The 22,853-nt window shown below is 51.1% G+C and overlaps 11 protein-coding genes across 11 annotated transcripts; 6 read left to right on the top strand and 5 right to left on the bottom strand.

Moving 5' to 3' along the window:
• Nucleotides 1–526: 526 nt before the first annotated feature.
• On the bottom strand, nucleotides 527–5,591 carry PV05_01342 (uncharacterized protein; the record flags this gene model as incomplete). Its single annotated transcript, XM_013466316.1, has 5 exons — nucleotides 527–3,969; nucleotides 4,016–4,499; nucleotides 4,553–4,687; nucleotides 4,739–5,519; nucleotides 5,583–5,591. The coding sequence occupies 5 exons, from the start codon at nucleotides 5,589–5,591 to the stop codon at nucleotides 681–683; spliced, it is 4,698 nt and encodes a 1,565-aa protein (XP_013321770.1). The 3' UTR covers nucleotides 527–680.
• A 456-nt stretch (nucleotides 5,592–6,047) lies between these two features.
• Nucleotides 6,048–7,409, top strand: PV05_01341 (uncharacterized protein; the record flags this gene model as incomplete). Its single annotated transcript, XM_013466315.1, has 5 exons — nucleotides 6,048–6,129; nucleotides 6,218–6,913; nucleotides 6,963–7,089; nucleotides 7,135–7,191; nucleotides 7,235–7,409. 5 exons carry the CDS (start codon nucleotides 6,048–6,050, stop codon nucleotides 7,407–7,409), a joined length of 1,137 nt encoding a protein of 378 aa, XP_013321769.1.
• Nucleotides 7,410–7,527: 118 nt separating this feature from the next.
• Nucleotides 7,528–8,960, bottom strand: PV05_01340 (uncharacterized protein; the record flags this gene model as incomplete). The annotated part of the gene is made up of 5 exons (XM_013466314.1): nucleotides 7,528–7,803; nucleotides 7,851–7,913; nucleotides 7,965–8,610; nucleotides 8,658–8,742; nucleotides 8,798–8,960. 5 exons carry the CDS (start codon nucleotides 8,958–8,960, stop codon nucleotides 7,528–7,530), a joined length of 1,233 nt encoding a protein of 410 aa, XP_013321768.1.
• A 1,186-nt stretch (nucleotides 8,961–10,146) lies between these two features.
• PV05_01339 (uncharacterized protein) lies at nucleotides 10,147–11,455 on the top strand (the record flags this gene model as incomplete). The annotated part of the gene is made up of 3 exons (XM_013466313.1): nucleotides 10,147–10,240; nucleotides 10,293–11,261; nucleotides 11,313–11,455. 3 exons carry the CDS (start codon nucleotides 10,147–10,149, stop codon nucleotides 11,453–11,455), a joined length of 1,206 nt encoding a protein of 401 aa, XP_013321767.1.
• Nucleotides 11,456–11,543: 88 nt separating this feature from the next.
• PV05_01338 (uncharacterized protein) lies at nucleotides 11,544–12,560 on the bottom strand (the record flags this gene model as incomplete). The annotated part of the gene is made up of 3 exons (XM_013466312.1): nucleotides 11,544–12,206; nucleotides 12,264–12,330; nucleotides 12,379–12,560. The coding sequence occupies 3 exons, from the start codon at nucleotides 12,558–12,560 to the stop codon at nucleotides 11,544–11,546; spliced, it is 912 nt and encodes a 303-aa protein (XP_013321766.1).
• A 932-nt stretch (nucleotides 12,561–13,492) lies between these two features.
• On the top strand, nucleotides 13,493–14,325 carry PV05_01337 (uncharacterized protein; the record flags this gene model as incomplete). The annotated part of the gene is made up of 4 exons (XM_013466311.1): nucleotides 13,493–13,522; nucleotides 13,572–13,769; nucleotides 13,821–14,183; nucleotides 14,239–14,325. 4 exons carry the CDS (start codon nucleotides 13,493–13,495, stop codon nucleotides 14,323–14,325), a joined length of 678 nt encoding a protein of 225 aa, XP_013321765.1.
• An 878-nt stretch (nucleotides 14,326–15,203) lies between these two features.
• On the top strand, nucleotides 15,204–16,028 carry PV05_01336 (histidinol-phosphate transaminase; the record flags this gene model as incomplete). Its single annotated transcript, XM_013466310.1, has 1 exon — nucleotides 15,204–16,028. One exon carries the CDS (start codon nucleotides 15,204–15,206, stop codon nucleotides 16,026–16,028), a length of 825 nt encoding a protein of 274 aa, XP_013321764.1.
• Nucleotides 16,029–16,218: 190 nt separating this feature from the next.
• Nucleotides 16,219–17,284, top strand: PV05_01335 (uncharacterized protein). Its single transcript, XM_013466309.1, has one exon. It carries the CDS (start codon nucleotides 16,514–16,516, stop codon nucleotides 17,120–17,122), a length of 609 nt encoding a protein of 202 aa, XP_013321763.1. The 5' UTR covers nucleotides 16,219–16,513; the 3' UTR covers nucleotides 17,123–17,284.
• On the top strand, nucleotides 17,266–19,242 carry PV05_01334 (uncharacterized protein). The gene is made up of 4 exons (XM_013466308.1): nucleotides 17,266–17,547; nucleotides 17,599–17,630; nucleotides 17,685–17,752; nucleotides 17,812–19,242. Exons 1-4 carry the CDS (start codon nucleotides 17,351–17,353, stop codon nucleotides 19,114–19,116), a joined length of 1,602 nt encoding a protein of 533 aa, XP_013321762.1. The 5' UTR covers nucleotides 17,266–17,350; the 3' UTR covers nucleotides 19,117–19,242.
• On the bottom strand, nucleotides 19,209–20,467 carry PV05_01333 (protein-L-isoaspartate O-methyltransferase). The gene has a single exon (XM_013466307.1). The coding sequence runs from the start codon at nucleotides 20,204–20,206 to the stop codon at nucleotides 19,499–19,501; it is 708 nt and encodes a 235-aa protein (XP_013321761.1). The 5' UTR covers nucleotides 20,207–20,467; the 3' UTR covers nucleotides 19,209–19,498.
• A 26-nt stretch (nucleotides 20,468–20,493) lies between these two features.
• On the bottom strand, nucleotides 20,494–22,787 carry PV05_01332 (uncharacterized protein). The gene has a single exon (XM_013466306.1). The coding sequence runs from the start codon at nucleotides 22,586–22,588 to the stop codon at nucleotides 20,777–20,779; it is 1,812 nt and encodes a 603-aa protein (XP_013321760.1). The 5' UTR covers nucleotides 22,589–22,787; the 3' UTR covers nucleotides 20,494–20,776.
• Nucleotides 22,788–22,853: the final 66 nt, after the last annotated feature.

Below are 22,853 nucleotides of genomic sequence, written 5' to 3'. Positions count from 1 at the left end.
GCTTCTTACGTTGCTTGCAAAATAAAAAACAAAAACGAAAACAAAAACGCAGAACGTAGTGGCGAACAAAGCATGATGCAACACTCCGGCGGTGGGCGAACCCGATCCTACTTCGTCGTCCGAAATGGACCAAGTCGGAGGTGTTGATATGACTAGGGCTATCACGGGCTATCACGGGCTATACAATTATATAGCCGTTTCGATGGCGTGTCAGGGAAGTTATGTGCCTATACAATTACACAAGCGCAGCGGAATCATACCTACCTAAGTATTACAGCCAGTCAGAATCAATCATACACCACAGCGATCTTTGCGGTCCCTTATCCGTTCAGCCGCAAGTCCTGCGCTGGTCCGCCTTCTCAAGACTCAGGTACTCCTTCCCCCTCGTCAAAAATGTAACATACCACCGGTGTCCAATCCGACCTCGACGGCGCCCAGCATTGTTTGAGCCCTCGTCTCGCCACCGTCTTCTTCGAGGCACGGACGCGAATCAGCGAAGCATACATGATGGGATAGAACATCTTCCCTACATCCCGATAGGGACTTCTGCACCTCGCCTCAAGGTATCTGAATGCCCTCGTCGTACAGTAGCAATAACTCTACGTAAGCCGACCGTCTCGTTGCCATCCACGGCACTGACCCATAGCTGTGAATAGGTCGTTTGGCATGGTTGCTTGTATTCAGCCACGCATGGAAACCACTTCCACCGCGTCGAGGCCGTTCTGCGCCACAGCTATCTCATCTCCGTGGATAAATAGGATGTCCCTTGTGTCGGTGACTTTCGCAAGCACTCTGGTTGACAGGCTGAGCCATGCAAAAGGAACAAAGAAATGACGCCGAAAAGATTCATGAGGCACCTTGAAACTTAGGTCTAGAGAGCACACCCAGCCGCTTTCTGTCATGAAAACCAGCATATGGCCGCCAATCATGCTGATCACCGTCCCTATTAGCAAGTCGACGTCGGGAGAATTCGAGGCCTGATATTCGGCGAAAAACGGGGTTGGTGCGATTTTCCCTAGACCGGGCTTGAGCATTGAAAGGTCGATCGTGTAGAGCCTGAAGTTTTTGACATTCCGCGACGCATCACCTTCTCCACTAGGCACCGAGCCCTTGTCGGAAAGCATTCTCAGCACCAGATTACCATCGTGCCTCAAGAGGACTGCAGTATCCACATCCAAGGCGGCCACTTGGTCGGACGGGGAAGAGATGAGTACTCTGTCAGAGATCGGTTCGAAATCTCTCCAGTGATAGATGCTAATGCTGTCGTCCTGAAGCAGAATCATCTGGTTCGGTGAGGAAGGGTGCTTGAACCATTTCCATTTTGTCCTGCTCAGTCCGCGGTGGGATCTTATTATCCTCTTCGTTTTCAGACACCATAGATGATCTACCTGGTCACTGGACACCAGGAGTCGAGTGCCTGAACCACTCAGTAAGAGCTGCTGTACTGCGGCCGAATACTCCAATCGCTCGTCTAGGACGATATTAACAATAGAGCCTCTGCTCCCAGGATCTTCCCGCAGACGCACGACCTGGAATCGTCCAGAAACATCCGCACTTGCCAGAATCCGATAATCTTCGTTCCAGTCAAGGATTGATACCTCCGTCGATGTCGACGCGTGTTTGTAGAGGGGCCATGAAGCTTTGTGTTCTGCAGTTAGATCGTATATCTCGACGGAACCATTGGACTTGCCACAGATGGCTTGGTTTCCGCCTGAACAGCATACGATCGATGTGATGTTAATAGTGCGTTCTTGTGCCGTCATGCTGAGTGCATCCAAAGCTCCCACAAGCGTGTCGCTCGGCTCACTATGATTGTCATCAGGGGAATTGCGTACAAGCACCGACGGCTCCCATACGTTGCTTTGATATGCCCTTGTGTCTATCAGTCGTCTTGAGTCCGCTGTGAACGTCAAAGAGGAGACACCGTCATCGGATGGTGTCACCGAATAAAGCAAGTCCAGAGTGTCGAAGTCAAAAAGCTGAATTTTGCCACTCGAACTTTCCCCCGCCAAGGTCCTACCGTCTGGCGATACAGCCAGGATTTGAGACAGCTCTTTTGCCATTTGGACCATGGCCAGTGAGCGAGTATCAAACAATGCGAGAGTGCCGTCCCAATATGCAACAACGAGGCGTTTGGTTTCGGGGTTGGGATTGAAAGCGACGGAAGTGACATAGTAAGACGTGTCGTCAGCACCGCCACCAGGACTATAACACGCTCCCAGGCACTGCATTGCTTCGAGATCAAAGAGCAATAGTGGCCTCGACCTATAGGCGACCGCAATCATTCCGCACTCTGTGGAAAGCTGTATGATGGCTGGTACTTGGCCAATTTTCCGGGGATCCTCCGTCTTCAACACATTATCCAACGCGTGCGCAGAGGTGCGTTCCTTGGACTGCAGTGACCAGGTGGATATCTCGAGTGACCTAGTGGCGATTGTGATCGTTGACTCTAATTCGTTGAACGCCATGGAGAAAGGAGTGTAATCTAACTTGATCTCGAGTACTTTCATGCCTGTTCTGACATCCCAGACAGTGACATAGTGCAGGCCGGCTGAAGCCAGATGCTTAGCCCCGGGCCCAAATTCAAGCAGCCTGACTGACTCTCCTTGATCCAAGAACTTCAGCTCCTCACAGGTTGATGTGTCGTAAAGATAGATTCTTCCATCTGCGACACCGACTGCATACCACTGATCGCGGCACGCAACGCATCTGGCGAGGTTATCTTTGTAAAGGGCACAGGCAATGCGATCGTACCAATCAGTATTAGCCAGACCCAGAAGCTTGATTCCAGACAGACGGCGTCCAAATGAAGTGTAGATTATTGAATTGCGAGGGCATAGAGGTGGAATGAGATCGTGAATTGCCGTCGGAAACTGTAGGAGGTTCCACCCAAACTCCGTTACGATCCTTGGGAGATCCTTCGCCCACATTCTGATATCGTCCTCAAGAGCGGCAATATGTTTGGCTCGACGGCCTAGATAAGTCTTGAATTGTTTTGCTGTCTGGACGAGCGTCGACAGGTCTCGTCTCTGTGCCATGTACTCTATCCAAGTCAGGACATTTGTCCTGAGGAAGGTGGTAAGAAGCCGGAACAGAGGTTCAGACGTAGATGTGGCTCGAGCGAGATGCTCAGAGAAGGCGGCACATGCGTATGGGGCAATCGCCGACTTCGTGGCGTAGCTCGCTCGCTGGCTTTTCGTATGTTTCATCTCATCGGAACATAAATACTTGAGACATGCAAGAGCCAAATGTAGGTGTCCTTCTGCCGTTGACACATGAAAGTCAGAAGCAAGGTTGCTGCTCGTGAGAAAGGCTCTTGCAGTTTGGTGCACCATCTGTACATTCCCGTGCTTGTCGACCTGTACCAAGTGACCACATAACGGGGCGATGGAGGTCTCCAGGTCTCTCGTCACGTCTTGGCCGGTGTCCAACTTGATCGCGCTTTTTAGTTCTTCAACCTTGAGTGGGCGAACGGCGTACAGCGTCCATGTAAGCACGGTTTTCGCCAACTTCGCACTCCTGACGTGCGAAATCATGGTCTTTATGTTTCTTCGGTAGATGTCTTCAAGTGCCTCCGGAATTTCCTCAAGTACTTCCTCGATCTCCTCGGAGCTGTAGCATTCTTTGAGCTGATCAACTACGAAAGAGACCCACAAGAAGCAGCCTGAAGACTTCTCGATCACTTTTCTTATCAGCGAATTCCGTGCATGGTCACCTTGGTCGGGTAGATTGTTCGAGTTCGCCTCAACGTAGCGGCGGATGTCTTGCAAGGTCGAGTCTAGACTTATCTGGACCTGGAACTTCGGCAGCCTGCCCATGAGCTGATCTATGTCTCTAGATGGGGTGCTTGTGATCAATATCTTGAGTGGGAGCTGGCCATCGATTCTTGAAAGGATTGAGTAAAGGTGTTCGTATACTTTCGATGCCGAAACTCTGCATTCGTCAAGGGCATCTATGACCCAGTACTGTCTGCGAGGACGATTAGTACGTAGGGCACCAATGTTGCGAGGTTTACCGTTCTTGTGGCCATTTCGTGAAAATGCCATTCTGGAACACTCTTCTCCATATTGCCTTATAGTCATCTTTAGGCGTCTGGAAGCTCTCCTTTGCGAGGTTGACCAAGCACTTTCGGATGGCTATATTGTTCTTGGCCATTTGATAAGCGAACGATTGGAGGAGTCTGCTGACACTAGACCTCTGCTGGTCTCCCTGTTTGAAGAAGAAGTAGCTGCATGAGCGAGGGTCCAGCTCACTAATCACGGAAGATGCGAGCATCGACTTTCCTGTTGCCGGAGGACCTCTCAGCCAGAAATACCGGGCGGATGTACCGTTAGACATCCATTCCTGGAAATCGCCATTTTCAAGGAGCCACCCACATGAGCCTTCTAACCTTTCGTCCTCGAGCTCAGAGAAGTAGTCCTCGGGATCACTGAGGATGTCAAGATCGGCGGCTATGGTGCAGAGGTCGTTCTGGTAACCGTGGGTCTTGCTGTCTGGGGCTGGAAGTACGTCAACGAGGCTCCCAAATACAAGATTATTCCGGGTGGCGCACCCATCTGAACAATTTCTTGAACAACAGTGCTGAGGCATTCTTTCACTTTCAGGTACTCCGGGTCATCCGGTCCAGCAAATTTGTTCATACCACGATGATCAGCTTGAATCATTATCTGGTGTTCCCCCTTCCAATCTGGAGATATCAGCAATGTCCATGCGCACTCCGACAATTTCTGAGGCATACCGAGTATTGCGGAGTTTCTGTCGACTACCAGACCAGCTCCGAAGTGCCAAGGCATAGGCATGGTCTCAAAAAAGGAATAAAGCTTGATACCCTCGTAAGCGTTTCTGAACTCTTCGTTCAGCACATTGATAGCTTCGGACCCAGGAAACAAGTCCCGGACATAGTTCTTGGGCGTATGGAACGTTGCCTTCAGGTAATTATCGAGATTCGTAGCAAGATCGGATCCCCGGTGCGGGGTGCCGAAAAAGAAAACGGCATAAATTCGTTGGCCAAGGTCATGGAATGTAGGGTTTTGGCGCGAGGCAATGATTGCTTTCTTGACGACGAGCCCACCCATGCTATGTGCCACCAGAACGATCTTCGTTGTCGTGTCTTTTCTCAGTTCTGAGCTGTGGTACAAAATCTCGATCAGTGTCTGACCAAAGTCATGGATGCTGAGCGGAGTTTCCCCTCTGACAGTCCAGTCACAGTTGTAACCGTAGCTATGTATCCTGGCGTGCTTGAGTTCTGGATGGAACGGGAGCCAGGCCTTCGGCCAGAAATGAGAAGGGTGTGAGGAATAGCTCCATGCTTGTCGAGAGCCTCCTTTTAGACCGTGAACGAAGACGATGTCCACAATGGTCTCCGACGCCGGGGTGTGAAGGAGGTTGAGCCCGGTGGCACCAAAGGCTTCAGCTTTGCATTCTGCTTCAGACTCCGAGTTGATTCTGCGTAGAGGGATATTGCGCAAAGCACGGTCAAAGAAAGAGGAGCGCGAGCTTCTTTCTGTGGACGATGTCGCCTGGTGAGGACACTTGGTCAGATCTGCCACCACGCTACAACCCAAAATGTTGGCGCAACTTACTCGATTCATTTTTCACAATCGGATACGTACGCCTATACTTTTGCATAGCCACATCACGAGGTAAGAAATGCCGTTCAACCAGCGTATGTGTGGGACGAGACCCCGGAATCTGTGCAACTGTGAGGTTGAAATTTCGCAGGCGCCTTAAGAGCAAATGAGTCGCAGTTAGGCTGAAAGATGGCAAAAACCAGAGTGAGGCGGAAAATAGGTCCTGTCAAAGGGCAGAGTCTCCTCAGCTGAAACAAGAGCGAACCGACTGGTACAGCAAACATGTCAGGGTGCGCCATGACACTGGGATGGACGAGGTGAATTGTCTAGGCTGGCCATGCAAGGGTGCGTTGCACTGTGTAACGCGAGTGCAGTCGGTTTAACAAATCTTCATAAAGTCATCGAAACCCCTCCTCCCTCACTCTCGCGATTTAACGAGCATCTGCCAAGCTGACCTCATCGCAATTTGATTCCAACATGTCGTTCAGTACTGGAATGCCGGCACCTATGGTACAGGATCTGTTGGAGAAAGTTGATGTTGACGACGAAGTTGCCGCTTGTGAGTATCTCTTTGCAACGTACTCCTGGATGTTCTGTTGCGTTCCATGATCATGTCTGAGTCCAGTCAGTTGACTTTTCAATGGCAGTTTTCCCCGCAGGATATCGCTTGGTGTCTGCAGCACCGCACGGCGCCAGCTTCTGGACGCGAACAGCAAGGATCAACATCATGCTACCGAATGGTCATCCTCACAGTTATTTCCTCAAAGTGGCTAGTGGTGAGGTTGGAAAGGGAATGATGCAGGGCGAATATGAGGGTGTCAAGGCGCTGTACAAAGTTGCATCGGATTTCGTCCCTCGGCCTGTGGGCTGGGGCGCCTACGCAGCTGACCAGGATACCTTTTTCTACCTTTGCGATTTCGTTGATATGATTGAAGAGTTACCAGGCATGTCCAAGTTCTGCAGCAGGCTTGCCAAAATGCACACCGACAGCATGAAGTGGTCGCAAGATGGGAAGTTCGGGTTTCATATCGTCACGTACGAGGGCAGTATGTACCAGGATGTTACCTGGTCGGAATCGTGGGAGGAGCTTTTCATCCTGGCAATGAAGGCATTTGCGGAGCAGGAGCGGAGAGTCCATGGCGAGTCCAAGGAGCTGCAAGAGCTCTTGCCGGCTCTGTACACCAAGGTATGCCCCCGACTTCTACGCCCATTGCAGACTGGAGGGCGAACGATCCGGCCTGTATTGGTACATGGGGATCTATGGTACGGCAACATGGCCACGAACGCTGCGACTGGCGAGCCCATTGTCTTCGACCCTTCCGTCTTTTGGGCGCACAACGAATGTGGGTACACCGTTCCTGGCACAAGCTTTCTGCCTCACTGATTTTGCAGACGATCTAGACAACATGAACGTACCACGCTATCGCCTTGGGAAACAATGGATGAGGGAATATCATCGTCATCTCCCCAAATCCCAGCCCGAAGAAGATTATGATGACCGAAACTTATTGTATGGGATGTGAGTTTCAAATATCCATGCGGAATGCATGACCTGACGAACCAGACATGGACACTTTTGTGCCTCAACATTATATCCAAGCACGACTCGTTTTCGCCAAATGTGAGCCCCCTGACCCTGACACGGTACGTTCTAACCCGAACAGGGCCATCGATGAGCTGCGGTATCTTGTGGACAAGTACCCTAGTGGCTATGAAGGCTATGAAGACCGGGAACAAAATGATGATCACACACACATGAGCATGCACGGGAATATAGATGACTTGGACGACTTTGAAACGGAAGAGCCGATGCCAGGAATGCCTCAGATTGCCTCTTGATTGCGGGTGGTGGATGTCCTGTACATGTATTCTCAAGAACCTGGGAATGATGGAACTTGTGAAAGAGTACGCCGGCTACCGAGTATTTTTGCGCGTCATTGTGAACAGTCCTCATTGATCAATTCGATTCAAGCTGATGTCTTTCTGGTGCTGCAAGTAGATTTCGCTCCCCTCTCCACGCCATGCCGCTGCAGTATTCCACAACAAACAGCAAAGTAGAGATGAGGCACATTGCACCCATGATTGTAAATGTCCATCCCACACCAATGTGATCTATCATTGGTTGAAGTAATGCTACCATAAGTGCGGCAAGTGTGCAACGCACAAGGTTGTTCGAAGCCTGAGCCGCAGCTGGCTTGCGGTGGTTGATATCGACGAGCAAAGTGTTGTAAATCTGACGGGTAAGACAGCAACGTCATTCGGACGGGTAGCTCGACCTACATTGAAGCAGGTTTGGATGCTGACGCCAGCGATGAACTGGAAGACCAAAGGTATGGAGATATGCTGTCTAAACGTTAACACAGCTCTTGCTGGCCATGTGAGCACGGATTTTACCGTCTTTTTGTCTAGAACCCATCCAAATCCCGATACGGAAACAGTGGCAGTAGTGATAGGGATCCAGATACATCGCAGTCTAGCTTTCTCAAAGGGGAAAAGTTCCCGGCCTCCCCTTGTTGTTCTGTCAAGTGGCAGGCCGTAAAGTAAAGCGATGCTTTTGTAGCCCTTATCAATAAGCTTACCCGAGAAAACTGTTGACAATGTGCAGCCTGCTCCGAAAGGCAGGTATATCAAGCCAGCTTGCCACTGATTCAGACCATAGAAGTCGATGAATTGGGTTGCTAGAGATGCATGAATGCAACAGTACACCATGTAAAGGATGCTGCCCCCCACAATTAATATGAGATTGTCTTTGTAGTGGAGAATCCACAAGGACTCGAGGGGGTTTGGAAATCTTCTTCCATCGCAATGAGAAGGCACATTCCAGTGATTCATAAATCGGTCAAATGGGAGCCGGGCTCCTAAAGGCGGAGCCACTGACCCGTTACCGACAAGGTTGCGAGCTGTCTCAGGCAGAGTGCTGACCATCATCGCAAAACAACATCCAGATGCAATGCACAGAAACCAAAAGATCCATCTCCAGCCGGCAGTAAAGGCTAGCGCACCACCCAATACAGGTCCGATGCTTGGAGCGGTAGTGATCCTGTCATCGATCAGCTTGTGGTCAGTGAGTTGCAAACTTCGACCTACCCAAAAGATAGGGCACTGACATAAGACCCACGTCCTGCAGGCGAGGCTATATCGGCTATGACGCCGTAGGCGATCGAGAAAGTCCCTGTCACGGTCAGTGGGATATTTGCATGGCTTAAGGGAGACCGTGCCAGAAATACTTGCGCTTTGCAACATTCTAAGTCCGAGTAAGGCAGGGAACGATCTTGCCTTGGCCAGTGCAGCATTGGACGCCACATACAGGCCTATTGTAATGATATATAGTGTCCGTCGACCCAGGATGTCTGCTGCGTCACCAACAAATGCCGGAGCGATGGTGGACATGACCATGTACGAAGTTACCGTTAGGTTAATCTTCGATATCGAAACCTCTAAATCATGTGCGATCGCCGCAATGGCCGGATAGTAAATAAAGCTGCTCAGAGTCGAGAACCAACCCCCAAAGGACACTAGAAAAACGATGTAGCATCTCTCCGGACGTGTAAATAACGTATATTCGACAGTCTCCCTGTTCATGTTCAAGGTCAGATCCTCTTGAGGCCATCCTAACGAGCTCAGAAAGGGCTGTTGGTAGTGTATAGAAGAATCGGTAGCTGAACAGAATTATCATATCTTCGTTGTGGCGTACAGAATTTGGTGCAAGGAGCAATCAGACTTTCAACGAAACGAAATGGACAAAGCATACTCCATAGGGACCTGCAAAACGAGAATCGTTGTCCCGGTCAATTCTCCCTACGCATCGCATTTCCAAGCGAATCAATTCGCGTTTAGGCAGTCATTCCGTTGCTCGTATTACTCGCTACGGTTGTACCAAGCCCGGACAAGCACGGGCGTGGGCAAGACAACATCCAAAGTTACTGCCTCCAGCCGCACCTTCCTTGTTTGCTCGACGAGATGAAGATGATCACGCCCGACAACTTCTTCATCCTCACCGGTGACCGTGATTCAATAACGTGCCGCCCGCATCACGAGCAACTTCCTTTCCCAATTCCCCTCCTTGCAGAGACCCCTTGCTTGACACCGTTGCCTCGTTTGCAAGAGCGGGCGAGAAGACGGGATGTCATTGCAGGGAATTTGTGGAACGAGCTGCTCAGCCCGCATGCTGTGTTACCCATGAGGTGTGATTCGCACTGCCTCAACAACAACCCCTGGCTCTCCTCTCTCTGCCAATCACCCATCATCTTTTGGCACCCAACTCCGATACCCTGTCACACCGGTTGGAATGTACGAAAACTGGCGAAACTGAGCCGTAAGGAGATTGAGGGCTGGGCACCTCCCTCTGTGTTGAGACTTTTGTGGTTTCTCTATGGCACATCACCAGATTTTGAGACGTGCGGCCTTTGCAAGCAGAACAGTGGTCAGAAGGGCGCGAAGTTTGGTATGTTTGAGCACAATTGCTCTATCTAGGATACAAACAGGTTATCCTGCTCGGATTACCACAACTCCGCTTGCGAGATACCGGCATCTGGAAAACGGATCAGATATGGCCGGACCTCAAAATCACGTTGAGATGCTGGATGGGACAACTTCCCCAGTGAAGAGTTACAACACCATTACCAAATCAAACAAGACGCCGAATACGTCCGCAGTCGCAGATTTCCGAAGTACGTCGTTGTCTTGCTTACCAGATGCCATGCAGCACTCTAACCCGTCCAGCCGATTCGTACAGTTGCGACCCTGATATAATAGTCACTGCGCTCACCAAAGGCGTGCGTTTCGACGGGCATTCTGGAGACGACTCTGTTACAAGGACTCTCGAGAACAAAGTTGCGAGGCTTTGCGGATGTCAAGCATCCCTATTTCTCCCCACGGACGCAATGGCGAATGTCATTGCAGCCCAACTCTTGCGTGGGAATTCACATGGCTTGCCCGGTATGATATTCGCCGATGCCAGGTCCCGGATTTTTCGCAAAGGGTCTGCAACGTCTTCCAAAAAAGTCCTCTTGCCAATCCAGCCCGGGAACAATCTTTTCTTGACCAAGGAAGACCTTGAAAAGGCAGTTCTCGGTCGACAATCAACCTTTGGTCAACGTAGTGTTGGTGACAGCGATGCTGTTCTAATATCGCTCGAAGCGGCGGTCGGAGGAGTCATCTTCGACTTTTCTGAGATGCAGCGCATCTCCAGCTTCGCACGGAACCGTGGGTTCAAACTGCATTTGGACGGGACGCGCATCTGGGAAGTGATTGCTGCAGAATTGCGGCCTTTAGAATCATATTGCTCTCTCTTCGATAGCATTTCTCTCTCCTTCTCCAAAGCCCTGGGTGCTCCATTTGGTGGTATGCTCGTTGGTACCAAAGAGTTCATCTCTGAGGCCGAGAGAGTCAAGATCATGCTAGGTGGCACCTTGGAAAAGACGGATGTGATATCTGCAATTTGCACTGATGTACTCGACAAGCACTTCTGTGGAAATCCTGCCCTGGTCAAGCAATATTTAGAGAAGTCCCATGTTTATGCGCATGAGATTGCAGTGTACTGGCGGCGGGAATGCAAGGGCACTTTGAAGTACCCGACGGAAACGAACGTTGCTTGGCTTGATTTGGACGAGGATGATACGAACAGACTCGTGACGCTTGCCTGGCAATATGGCTTGCGAATTGATGGTGCAAGGCTCATGTTTCATCATTGTAAGTCTCAACTCCTCCGATTCTCTGCGGATGCCTTACTGATGTCGGCAGGCGTTTCCCGAGATGCGGTGGAATTGGTAAAGGAATTGCTGAGGAATTTTTCTTCACAAAGAAAGAGCAATAGTAAAGTGCTACTTGAAGCTCGAGCTCCTGTGCATGTACTTCCAGCCCAGACAAAGATGATATCGCAATGATGTCCGATTGTAAAGCATTGTTCCAGGACCTAAATTGCCTGTCGTTGACCTTTCCAGCCTTTGGGTTTCACATCAACATTCTCTGGCCCTATTCTACCACCACGGGACTGGCTGTGGAAATGATTTCGACTTCATCTTCACGGGACGCTCTGATTGGGCTTGAAAAGGCATCCATCTTTCTGCAATGCAAATCTTTGTACAACCAGACGCTGCCATCTTCCACCGGAATTTCAGCTTCCACGTTTGGTCGCATGAAGTAGGCGATCGTGTACTTTGTTGCATAAGGAGCCTCCGGAAAAGGGAATACCCTATGCAAAGAAGAACTGATCCGCCCCCTCGAAAGAAACTGCATGGAGTCGCCAAATTGGACAATGAGCTGGCCTGCCTTTGGCTCTATAAAGACCCATTTCTGACATTCGGGATCTACTACTTGGAGACCCTTCTGTCCGGTCAAAAGGATTGTCAAACTCCCGATATCGGTGTGAGGGATATGTCCAACTTGCGAGCTTTGAGGTTGCTGCGGTGGATATTTCAGGAAACTGAGACTGGTCATGGAGGGTTTGTCTTTGGCATGGGCAAGCAGTATCTCATCGTTGAGTTCCAATGCTTCTGTCAGCCTTTGTAAGATAATCTGCCCAATCTTCTGGTATGTCCTCATGCAGGCTTCCAAGAACCCTCTTTTGGAGTCGAGAAATGGTGGCAACGGGCGGTGACTTCTGTCCGGAGGGAGGACAAATTCATTTTGAGGCAACTGCCGGATTGTGATCGGTCAGGTTCGAACTTTCCACTCGACGGGGACTAGCTCTACCATGAAAAGCTCAAATCCATCGGGCCTTCCTAGCACAGCACCATTTTCTGTACCAATGGCCTTGAAACTATTGAAATATGAGTACAGTGCCATCTGAATGCTTGCGAGTGCTGACCCTAAAACCCTACCAGCCTTTCTGAAATCGTGCTGCTTCTTCTCCTCGGAGGGTCGATCAAAAAGTGCTTCTGTGAACTGTTCAAGCTCAACGAAGTCCAGGAGGACGTCCGCCGAGTCGTCGCCGTTGAAGTCGAGACCAAAAAAGCCAGGTCCGCAAGCAGATTGTTTCAATGCGTCCATTGCTATGGGAGCCCCTTGTAAGAGATCTCCACAAGAGATACAGTGCATCTTGAATAATAACGTCGAGATGGCAATTATGGAACAGGCTGCAGCGGATGTTCAACATAAAACGATCGAGTTGAGGTTTCACAGCCTAGAGACTGTTAGTAACTCTGCGATCCCTCATGCTTTCTAGCATGAGTCCCAAGCCAGTTCACTCCGCAACCCTGACGTGCATGCAAAGTAGTATATCGGGCGTTGCCCAAGCGAAATGATTGATCAGCCCACACCAAGCTGTGAAATAGGCCACATGATGCGAATCTCGACCATCGATGCTGGTCTGTCTATCAATCTCACGCAATACTTCGACAACGTTTCTGGGGCGTTGAGATTTCAGTACTACCCCAGGGTCGAATCATGACCGACCTGAAAGATACCCCTCTTACTTGTCGCCGGGCACGAAGCACTATGGCCTTGCAGCTCCTTTTAGACCCACCAACATGCACAGGAAGCCACTGCATATCGGACCAGTAGCATTCGGCGGGGGTCGGTGGTATGAGTGGCTGCACTGTTTGTGATGCTGTTCATGCACTCCCTGATGTAGTGTGGTCGCATGCACACCTCGCCTCTTGTCTCCACTCGGCTGTTCTGCATTTCAATAGTCAGTGGCCAGCACACCGAAGAAGTCGGACCGTTCTGTCACAGCCCCTTCCAGGGTTTCTTGCGGCGTATTGATATTACACGTCATACTTAGCAATTAAGGAATCTAAGTGACACCAAAAATAGTGCCGCACTGCGGCCAGGAAAGAACAGGATGGCCCCTGCGGATCTGTATGGGTCCGAATTGAGCGGCTCATACTGACCTCGTAAAGGAGCTGGTTCGCCTCTCCTCACCTGTTTGTCTTGTCCACCCACGCTATTGCGTCCATCTTCAAGTCCACAGCACAGTGACAATGCGCTGGAAGAAACCAGAGTGGAAGGCTGTAAGTACACTTTGGAGTAATGCAGAGGCCTCATCTGTTGATACATCAGGCTGCCAAGCAGGGTGCACATATGCTAGCTGATGCTGCTATCCAAGCCATCGCATGGCCATACCTTCTCTTATACGAACGCGAGACGAGAGAGCCACTCCTGAAAATACTCAGAACCTCGGACCAGTCCGAAAGCTTGCAACTTATTGAGCACTGGTTTGTTGCCAAATCGAAAGAAGCACAATATGTACAGGTCGCGGTTAGAAGAAGCCCGGCATGGAGACTGTGAAACAGCTACTGATCAAGTCAGGGAGCAGTCACGTTCACATCAGTCGTCGGAGCCCTTTCTTGGACAGATCTCAGTGGCAGACACTGGCTTGCGCCCGCAAGCTGGTACGTCAGCATACTATTCGCCCTATTTGCGGTCATCCTAGGCGCTCAGCAGGTCGTGTTACTTGATGGGACAGGTCGGCAAGACTGGGACGGGCCACAGCAGAAGTTGTGTCGTCGTCGTGGAAGCACGACCCAAAGTAGACCAAGTTGGGCATTGGTCTTGGCTTGGCAAGGCCCTTTGATGTTTCTGAGCTATTCGCTGGTGATTTTCTTGATTGGCTTGACCACTTATGTTATCAGTCCCGTAGCGCGGAAGAGGGAATGGGACGACGATGCAAAGGTAGGTCGTCCACACAATCCAGTCGCACAGGCGTGTCAGTTACTAACAACGCCAGACCCTCGTGTTCTATGCTGTGGGAATCACTGTTGTCCTCGGGGCTTTCGCAACTTTCTGCCGTTCGATTCATTACACTTTGTCTTAAGCAGACAATTTCTAGACTGGGAGGAAAGCTGTGGGCCTGACTGTAGAATGTAACATGCCAGGGCTAGCTGTCCCTTCAGATCCGGAATACTTCAAGTTCTCTGGAGTGCCCGTGACTTGTTCAAAAGGATCTGTCAGACAACCGCATCGTTCGTTGCTTTACCAGGTTATCAAACAAGCGTCGCACTGCTTCCCCCACCTTGTATACATCTCGAAACTTGGGCACTTTTCACCAGCATTCGCGGACATTGTCGATTAGCTTTACAGTCAATAGGTCTGCTGAATAGGTGCCGCAGCTCTTATAACCATCTTGATCCAGTCGACTTCGATTTCAACCAAACTAGATGGCCCAGCTGACCATGTCTTGCAAGTGTTTGCGTAATGTTCGTCATCATCTTTTGTCCTTCAAACCATACGACGGCGCTCGCAGGTCCGCGTTTCCCCTCGCATGCCACTCGTGAAGGCTGCTATGCTAACCTTCTCAAAGTGAAACCCCCGACAATGCGGTTTTACTGGACTTAAATGAATGCGCACCGTCTCCAAGACTGGCATCAGCAATCTGGGGATCTGCCGTGCCTGGCATAAACAAAGAAGCGCTGGGGACTACACGATTGACCGAAATCGTGAGCCTGCATCGATATCCAGATTCGTAAGATGGATGTATCTCCGAAGCCCGTCTGCATTGTTCCAATCCATGTTAGGTCACAAACCGAGCTCAAGCACGCCTTCTGCGAGATGCGGAACTCGCAATACAAATGTCAACTCTCGCCGGCAAATGTTTGCGTTGCACCCGGATCGGACGAGCTAACAGATATGCTCATCAGATGTTTCTGCGAGCCCGGGCATGATAGCATTCTTCTATGTCCTCCAGTATACAGTATGTATGGGGTGCGTGCCAGCCTGAATAATGTCGCTGTCGTGGAGGCGCCCCTTGATACTTGCAAGGATTTCAGCTTGCAGCTTGGGGTGCTCAAGTCGGCCTTGGCGAGAAGTCCCCGGGTCAAGGTCATATTTCTCTGTTCGCCAGGAAATCCTACAGGCTCACTGATCTCCCTGAGCGACATCAAAACCATATTGGAGCTGGATTCCTGGAGTGGTATGCTCGTCGTTGATGAAGCGTACATCGATTTCGCAAGCCACCCCGAGTCATCTTGTATGGGCCTTCTCAGGCAGTATGGCAATCTGATGGTCTTGAACACCCTGTCGAAAGCTTTTGGACTGGCTGGTATCCGGGTTGGGTTTGCAGCCGGTTGTCAGCATATTGTCGGGATTCTCAATAAAATCAAGCAGCCGTATAATATTGGCAGTCTGTCAAGCAGACTTGCCACGGCAGCTCTGACCGAAGGAAGCCTGGCGGCAGCTCGCCACAATATTAACCTGATCAAGACGAATCGACAGCACTTGATTCAAGAATTACCAAAAATCAAGGGGGTAGGCCGCTTGATAGGTGGATTTGATGCCAATTTCGTTCTCTTCGAGATTTTGGACTCCGCAGGTGGATGCGGACGCCCATGCAGTATCACGGCTGCCTCCCTAGTGCGCGAAATGAAGCATCTGGAGAGTGTTCTGATCAGATACAGAGGGGATGAGTATGGATGTCGAGGTTGTGTTCGTGTAAGCATCGGAGACCGGGGAGAGAATGAAAGATTCCTGAGCGCCCTTTCAAACGTCCTTGCGATCTTGTACGAAGGGAAGGTTATCTAGGTGCTGGCAATGTGTCCTGATGGGCAACCTGTGTGAAGAAGACTTTGATGAAGTGGAACGGACCATCAGGGACAGTGAGGGACCTAGCACGGCGTGCGAGGTCAGGTACGGTACCGTACTACATACTGCCAAGCAAACTGCAATTTGACTGCGGTTTCCGGCCCAGCAAGCCAGTTCCTGCCGTTCCACTGTTCAGCCCTTGAATTGCATTGATTCATGATTCTTTATAATATCAGATCTTTCGGAGTTACTTCCTGTTGTCGACGACGGACATATATCTGTCTGTATGTTGTTTGCAATCTTTGTTCAAGAGGCAGTTAACATATTTTCTTCGGCTTGACAAGGCCACCTTGAGTCCCAGAAAAAGTCGCCATCGCGGCCAGTCCTGTCTCAACTCAGCTACGCAAAGCTTCAGCCCAGCATACTTCACGACTTTATTTCCCATACATATACTTTAATCGTTCTCTTCAATTCCTACCATCACTATGCAGTCGGCGACCGCCTGTTCTTTGCCCTTGACGGCCTCAGGGCGGTTCTACAAGCTTTGCGCTCAGATCCTGCAACCCTCATTTCGGCGACACCAGTCATCCTACAGACGAGCAAGATCCAAGCTGAATATCAAGCCGGATGCTTCCTTCCTGCCCTCTCAGACCGAGCAGCACGATCATATCGTCCACAATCCTCCTCCGAGTATGCCCAATGTCTACCACACACCAAACATCTTTCTACCGGACAACGATCGGAGAAAAATCATACCAGACCCAGAAACAAGCAAGGCACAATTATTACTGAGTCAACAAATACCTGCTATGAAAGGACAGCAAGAGAAAAGTTATCATTTGACTATGAAGGAGGTGGAAGAAATGAAGGCGTTACGGAAAGCCGACCCTCTGCAATGGAGCGTCAAGCGACTATCAAAGAAATTCGAGTGCTCCCCATTGTTCACCATGTATGCGACGGAAGGACTGGCGCCCGGAAAGCAGGAACAGCAGAAACTGGTCACCGAAATTGTCAAGTCGAGATGGGGCAAGAAGAGAAGGGAGGCACGTGAGGACCGAGAACTGAGAAAGGAGCGGTGGTATAGAGATGAGTAAGAAGAAAAGGACACTGTAGGATAAGCGCAAGTGGTGAAAAATGTACAGATAGGTGTTCATTCTCTGGCAAGAGCGACAGGTACGGAGTAGCTCTGGTGAATTTCTACATGTAGGATACTTCCATCTCCAAAGAGACTCTCAGATTTCTCCAATGTCTAGTCGCATCTTCTGATATGAGCACACTCGCTGTAGGCCGAATTACCCGCACTTGTCCAGCCCGACAAACACATGTTATTTAAATTCTGCCATCCCCGTTACTCATTGAAGAGCCTGAACATCTTGTCCAGCAGTCTTCCTCAGTCTCATATTGCATTCCGCTCCACCGTCTCTCGCCTGCGCCCATTGACATCTGCACCAGTTAGGACCTACTACGGCCATATCTCAGACGACAAGATGGCGCCTCAATTAGAACCTTACTTCAAGAAGTATTACACCTCAGGGATGCTCTCCAACTTCACTGACTGACCACACTCCAGGGTGGATGAGCTCGCCGACTCCTTTATTGACCGTAAGCCTTCTCACAGCACCCCAGAGTAGCGGGACACTCACATTCTTCCACCAGGTCTGCGCAAAGCCGTTGCCATACCTTCAGTTTCCGCAGACGAAGACAAGAGGAAAGATGTCGTACGAGTACGTCTACAGCCCACTCCGCATCCCACCAGCCGAGCATAATTGACATACCTTGTTAGATGGGCCAGTTCCTCGCCGCCGAGCTCGAGGCTCTAGGCGCAGAAGTCCAACAACGCCCACTGGGCAAACAGCCGGGGAAAGAACACCTCGATCTCCCACCAGTGGTCATTGCACGCTACGGCAATGACAAGTCCAAACGCACCATTCTCGTATACGGGCACTACGACGTGCAACCTGCGCTTCTCGAAGACGGCTGGGCCACAGAACCCTTCAAACTGACCATTGACGAAAAGGGACGCATGTACGGCCGCGGCAGCACCGACGATAAGGGCCCCGTGCTAGGCTGGCTCAACGCCATTGAGGCGCACCAGAAAGCCGGCGTCGACTTCCCCGTCAACCTCCTGTGCTGCTTCGAGGGCATGGAAGAGTATGGCTCCGAGGGTCTAGACGACTTTATCAAGGCCGAAGCGAAGCAGTTCTTCAAAGACGCCGATGCGGTCTGCATAAGCGATAACTACTGGCTCGGCACGGAGAAGCCCTGTCTCACTTACGGGCTCAGAGGGTGCAATTACTACTCCGTCGCGATCTCCGGACCGGGCCAGGATTTGCATAGCGGTGTGTTCGGAGGAACCGCGCACGAGCCAATGACCGATCTCATGGCTGTTCTGAGCAAGTTGGTCGATGCCAATGGCAAGATCCTGATCCCAGGTATCAACGAGATGGTCGCGCCCCTGACCGAAGAGGAGAAGGCGCTGTACGGTCCTATCGCGTACACGATGGATAATCTGTACGAGAGTCTGGGGAGCAAGACCGGCATCTTTTCCGACAAGGACCGCACGTTGATGGCGAGATGGCGCTACCCGTCGCTCAGCATCCACGGCGTGGAGGGTGCGTTCTCGGCGCCAGGTGCAAAGACGGTCATCCCCGCGAAAGTTGTTGGCAAGTTCAGTATCAGAACGGTGCCGGACATGGAAAGCCCCAAGGTGAATCAGGCCGTGTACAAGTACGTCAAGGACGAGTTCGCCAAGCTGGGATCCAAGAACACGCTCGAAGTGTACTGCCAGCACGACGGCAAGTGGTGGGTTGCCAGCCCCAAGCACTGGAACTTCTCGGCCGCGAGTAAAGCCGTCAAAGAGGTTTTCGGCGTCGAGCCGGATATGACGAGAGAGGGTGGAAGTATTCCAGTCACGATCACGTTCGAGGAGGCCACGGGCAAGAACGTGCTGTTGTTGCCGATGGGGAGCAGCACGGACGCCGCGCATAGCATCAACGAGAAGCTCGATCGGAGGAATTATATCGAGGGGACCAAGTTGTTGGGCGCGTATTTGCATTACGTGGCCGAGGAGCCTATGGTGTCCGCATAAAGAAGTGGTCGAATGGCATGGTTGACGAGACGGAGTTTGTCTGTAACCGGGCGTACTGTACGCCCATCAAGCTGAGTAGACCGTCATAAAGATTGTTGAGAATTTCATATGATTATGTTAAGTACGTTTCGTGCCCTTTCCGTAAAACAATGCCAGCTACTTTATAGCATTCGAGGTTTCCTGCCTTAGCACGGCACCTATTTTCGGTCCTCATAGCCCGTCGTGGTCGTGTTAATCGTACACATATGTGTTCCTGACTCTCATCAAGACTTACATTGCTGGTGGTGTATTCCGCCCAACATCGAACTGTACGCCCACTGCGCGCTGATCAAAGTCGCTTGAACAACCACTCCCAAAACCCTTTTCCCAGTCCCTATGATTGTCACTTGGGCGCATCCGTCAATGGCACATACCTCACGCCCATATCTTTCTTCTTCGTAACCTTTCCGTCCTTGTCCTTGTCCACCACCCAAATCCACTGACTTCCCCAGCCGTCGCTGTCCTCGACGGGGATGAACATCCTTCCAGGGCTGTTCAACTGGTCTATGAGTGTCTGATGCATCTCACTTGCCGCGGCGCCGACGTGGATCGCATCGTACGGTCCGCCGGGCGCATACCCCTTCCTTCCGTCGCCCACAATCAATTCGACTTTGCCCGTGTCCAGGAGCCGTCTTCCCTCTTCGCTTCTGCGCATGTTTTCTCGCGACATGTCCACGAGGCCCTGGATATGGTCGATCCCCACGACGTGCCCGGACCCCGTTCCGTCACCGCCGCAGACTAGGTTGGCCAATACGTGCGTCAAATAGCCTGACCCAGAGCCGATGTCGAGGACCTTGGCGCCCTTGTTCTCGGGCATGTAGGGCAACAGGGACTCGCAGGCAGCGGCGTGCATGTGTGGTGCGGATATCGTGGCGGAGAAGCCGATGGGCTGTGGGGAGTCTTCGTATGCGGCGAGGGGTGAGGATGGGCAGTAGTGTGCGCGGTCGACGGAGATCATGGCGTCGCGGACGCGGGGAGATGTTATGAGGCCGACGTTGAAGAGGTTAGAGATCAATTCGGCATTGTTGCGGCCTGAGCAGCGCCACGCCATGGTTGCGGTTGTGGTTGTGGAGGGGTTGATTAGAAGCGATGACTGGAGGGATTTGAGCGTTGGCCAGATGGGAGAGTATAGATGCTGGATCGCAGGTAAGATGATCGGATAGAGTAGGGTGAGCAGGAGAATTTATATGCTGGATAGAAGGAGTGTCACTCGGGTCTGTAGGGGCATATATTGGTCTCAAACGGAGGATAACTCAGTCGGAGATCCATTCGTGAAAGGGTCGGGGATTCTCAACTACAGTCATCAGATATCAACATGAAGTACCCTGAAAGGACGTGCACTGACCGTGACTGACGTGGTGTGAGCAGCAGGGAAGTCACGCCCGGATAAACTCATCCGATGCGGGGGTGGCACTCAGCCTCATCAACCTCACTCGCATCACTAGCCTCAACCTTGCCATATCAAGTCTGTTCCATGAATGTCCTTCAATCCAAGCCTTATTCAATTGTTCATGTTTGTCGCGTCAAGACCTATTTACATTGCGCCTTTATCTGGGACAGAACAGGTCGATGAGTTGAACATCAGAACGTCTGTAAAGCCTGCATGGCGAAACCAACAGACTTATATCTTTGCGCTCTCCGCCGCCTTCAGCGCCCTGTCGAACCGCGCCGTCAAATCCTCAGGATCTTCCAATCCCACGCTCAGACGCACCAAATCCGGCTCCACGCCCCATTTGGCGGTCCAGTCCAGCTCCGTATAATGCGCAAGGATTGTGAACGGACATGCAAGGGTAAAGTTCGTCCCCAAGCTAGGACCCTTTTGACATTCCAACGTGTCGAAGAATACAATCGCTTGCTCATAATGCTGAAATGTAACAGAGAGCAACCCCCCGTATCCACCGTTGGCAGTCCGGCAAGCATCGTAATTTGGTCGAGTTGGGCTGCACTTCGGATAATACACCTTCTTGACAAAGGGACAGGATTGCAATCGGGATGCAATGGCTTCGGCGTTGCAATTGATCCGTTCTGATCGAGAGATGAAATCTCGAGAATTGCGCTCCATGAAGACTGCATCCTCGGCCCAGTAATTGTCCTCGTACTCTCTGTCGAGCGTCTGCTTGATCTCAGGGTACCATTTGCTCTCGGGGTTGAGCACGGCACTGCCACCCATGACGTTGCTGTCGCCACTGAACACTTTCGTCAGGCTGCTGACCACGACATCTGAGTGCCGCAGGACGTCGATGTTGGTAAAGTTGCCCACAGTCTCGTCAATCACCACGACAAAGTCGTACTTGTCGGCCAATTTGCGTATGCGCAACAGATCTGGAGAGTTGAGAAGTGGGTTACTCGGAAATTCCGAGAACAGGGCCAGAAATCTCTCGCCAGATTCTAAACGTCTTTCCAGGTCATCAAGGCAAGCCGAACTTCCAAGTCCATAGAATTGACAACCGGGACCCCATTTTTCCAGGATCTTGAGCGTGTCGACGTAAGGGAAGCCGAAGCAGATGCTCTTTCGCAGTTCTCGACCCCTGGCCTCGGCGTTGGCCATCAGAATCCTGTGAGTGTTGAAGATTGACGACATGCCTGTTGGATAGAGGTAGACATCGTCTTCTGAAAGCCCCTGCTGTCGCTTGTTACTAGTGTCGGGCGAAATAGCCAATGCCTGATCGAGCTCCGAAGTCTCCGTCAAGCACCCACTGATTCTGCGTCGGATAGCAAGCTTGGCCTGAGAGGCTAGCTTGATGTTGAGGTTCCTGCCAAATCGTTCCTCTACAAACTGAGCGTGGTCCTTCTCCTGAGACTCGTTTGCTGCATTGTCGGCTTTCGGCGAATCAGTGGCAGGGCTCACGTTGTGGATGATGCCGTTCTGTGATGCCTTTTGGTACCGTCGAGGTCCCTTTGAATAGACATCTTCGTGCCTCGGCTTCGACGGGCTCGCAACCGGCTGCAGAAAGCCCTCTCTGAGTGCTTTCAGACAGAATTCGCCTCTCCGGCTTGAAATGCCGTCTCCTGAATGCTGCCACACTTGTTTCGCCACGCTAAAATAGTCCTTTGGGAAGAAGACGCAAAACAACGACGAGAATGCCGTCTCATGAGATTTCTTTTGATTGAGGACCGGCTCGAGCTGCAGAATGTGCACAACGCCGGTCCCCAGGCCCTCGACTTTATCGTAGAAGAACTTTTGACACCGCTTCGCGGTGGCAAGCGAAGGGAAAAGCATGACTTTCTCGCCATGCCTGCCATAAAGTTTCAGTACTTCCTTTTCCAGTTCTTGGATCAGCAGGTGTATAAAGAATCTAGGATAGCCAGTCTGCATCTTGGAAGTCACCCAGTCTTCGCCTTCTTCGTAACCAACGGTGGCTTTCCATGATGGCAGAGATACGCTCACAGCGTGTTCTGTGTTGGGCACTGGTTGCCCGACTGCAGCGAGCATCTTGATGTCGCGTCAATACAATATGGAAAGTAAGAAAATGTTGGTTGACCAATGCGAGTTTTACGGTTCGGTGGCCAGGCGATGGAGGTTGGAGTCATTAATGAAGATTTTTCCGATATCGGAAATACAGTTTCGCGGCCAAATCCTAGATTACCTAGGCCCTCTATCCCGTGTCAAAGGTTGCGATGAGCACACAAGGTACAAGGGCTATGGGTCAAAGTTCTATATCTCAGGGGAGGATAGGGAGAAGTCTTGCTAAAATTAT

The sequence above is a fragment of the Exophiala xenobiotica genome (genome assembly GCF_000835505.1).
Source record: "Exophiala xenobiotica strain CBS 118157 unplaced genomic scaffold supercont1.1, whole genome shotgun sequence".
Classification (NCBI taxonomy): Eukaryota; Fungi; Ascomycota; class Eurotiomycetes; order Chaetothyriales; family Herpotrichiellaceae; genus Exophiala; species Exophiala xenobiotica.
The sequence above is the reverse complement of the archived record's forward strand: the minus strand, read 5'-3'. Positions and strand labels throughout refer to the sequence as shown.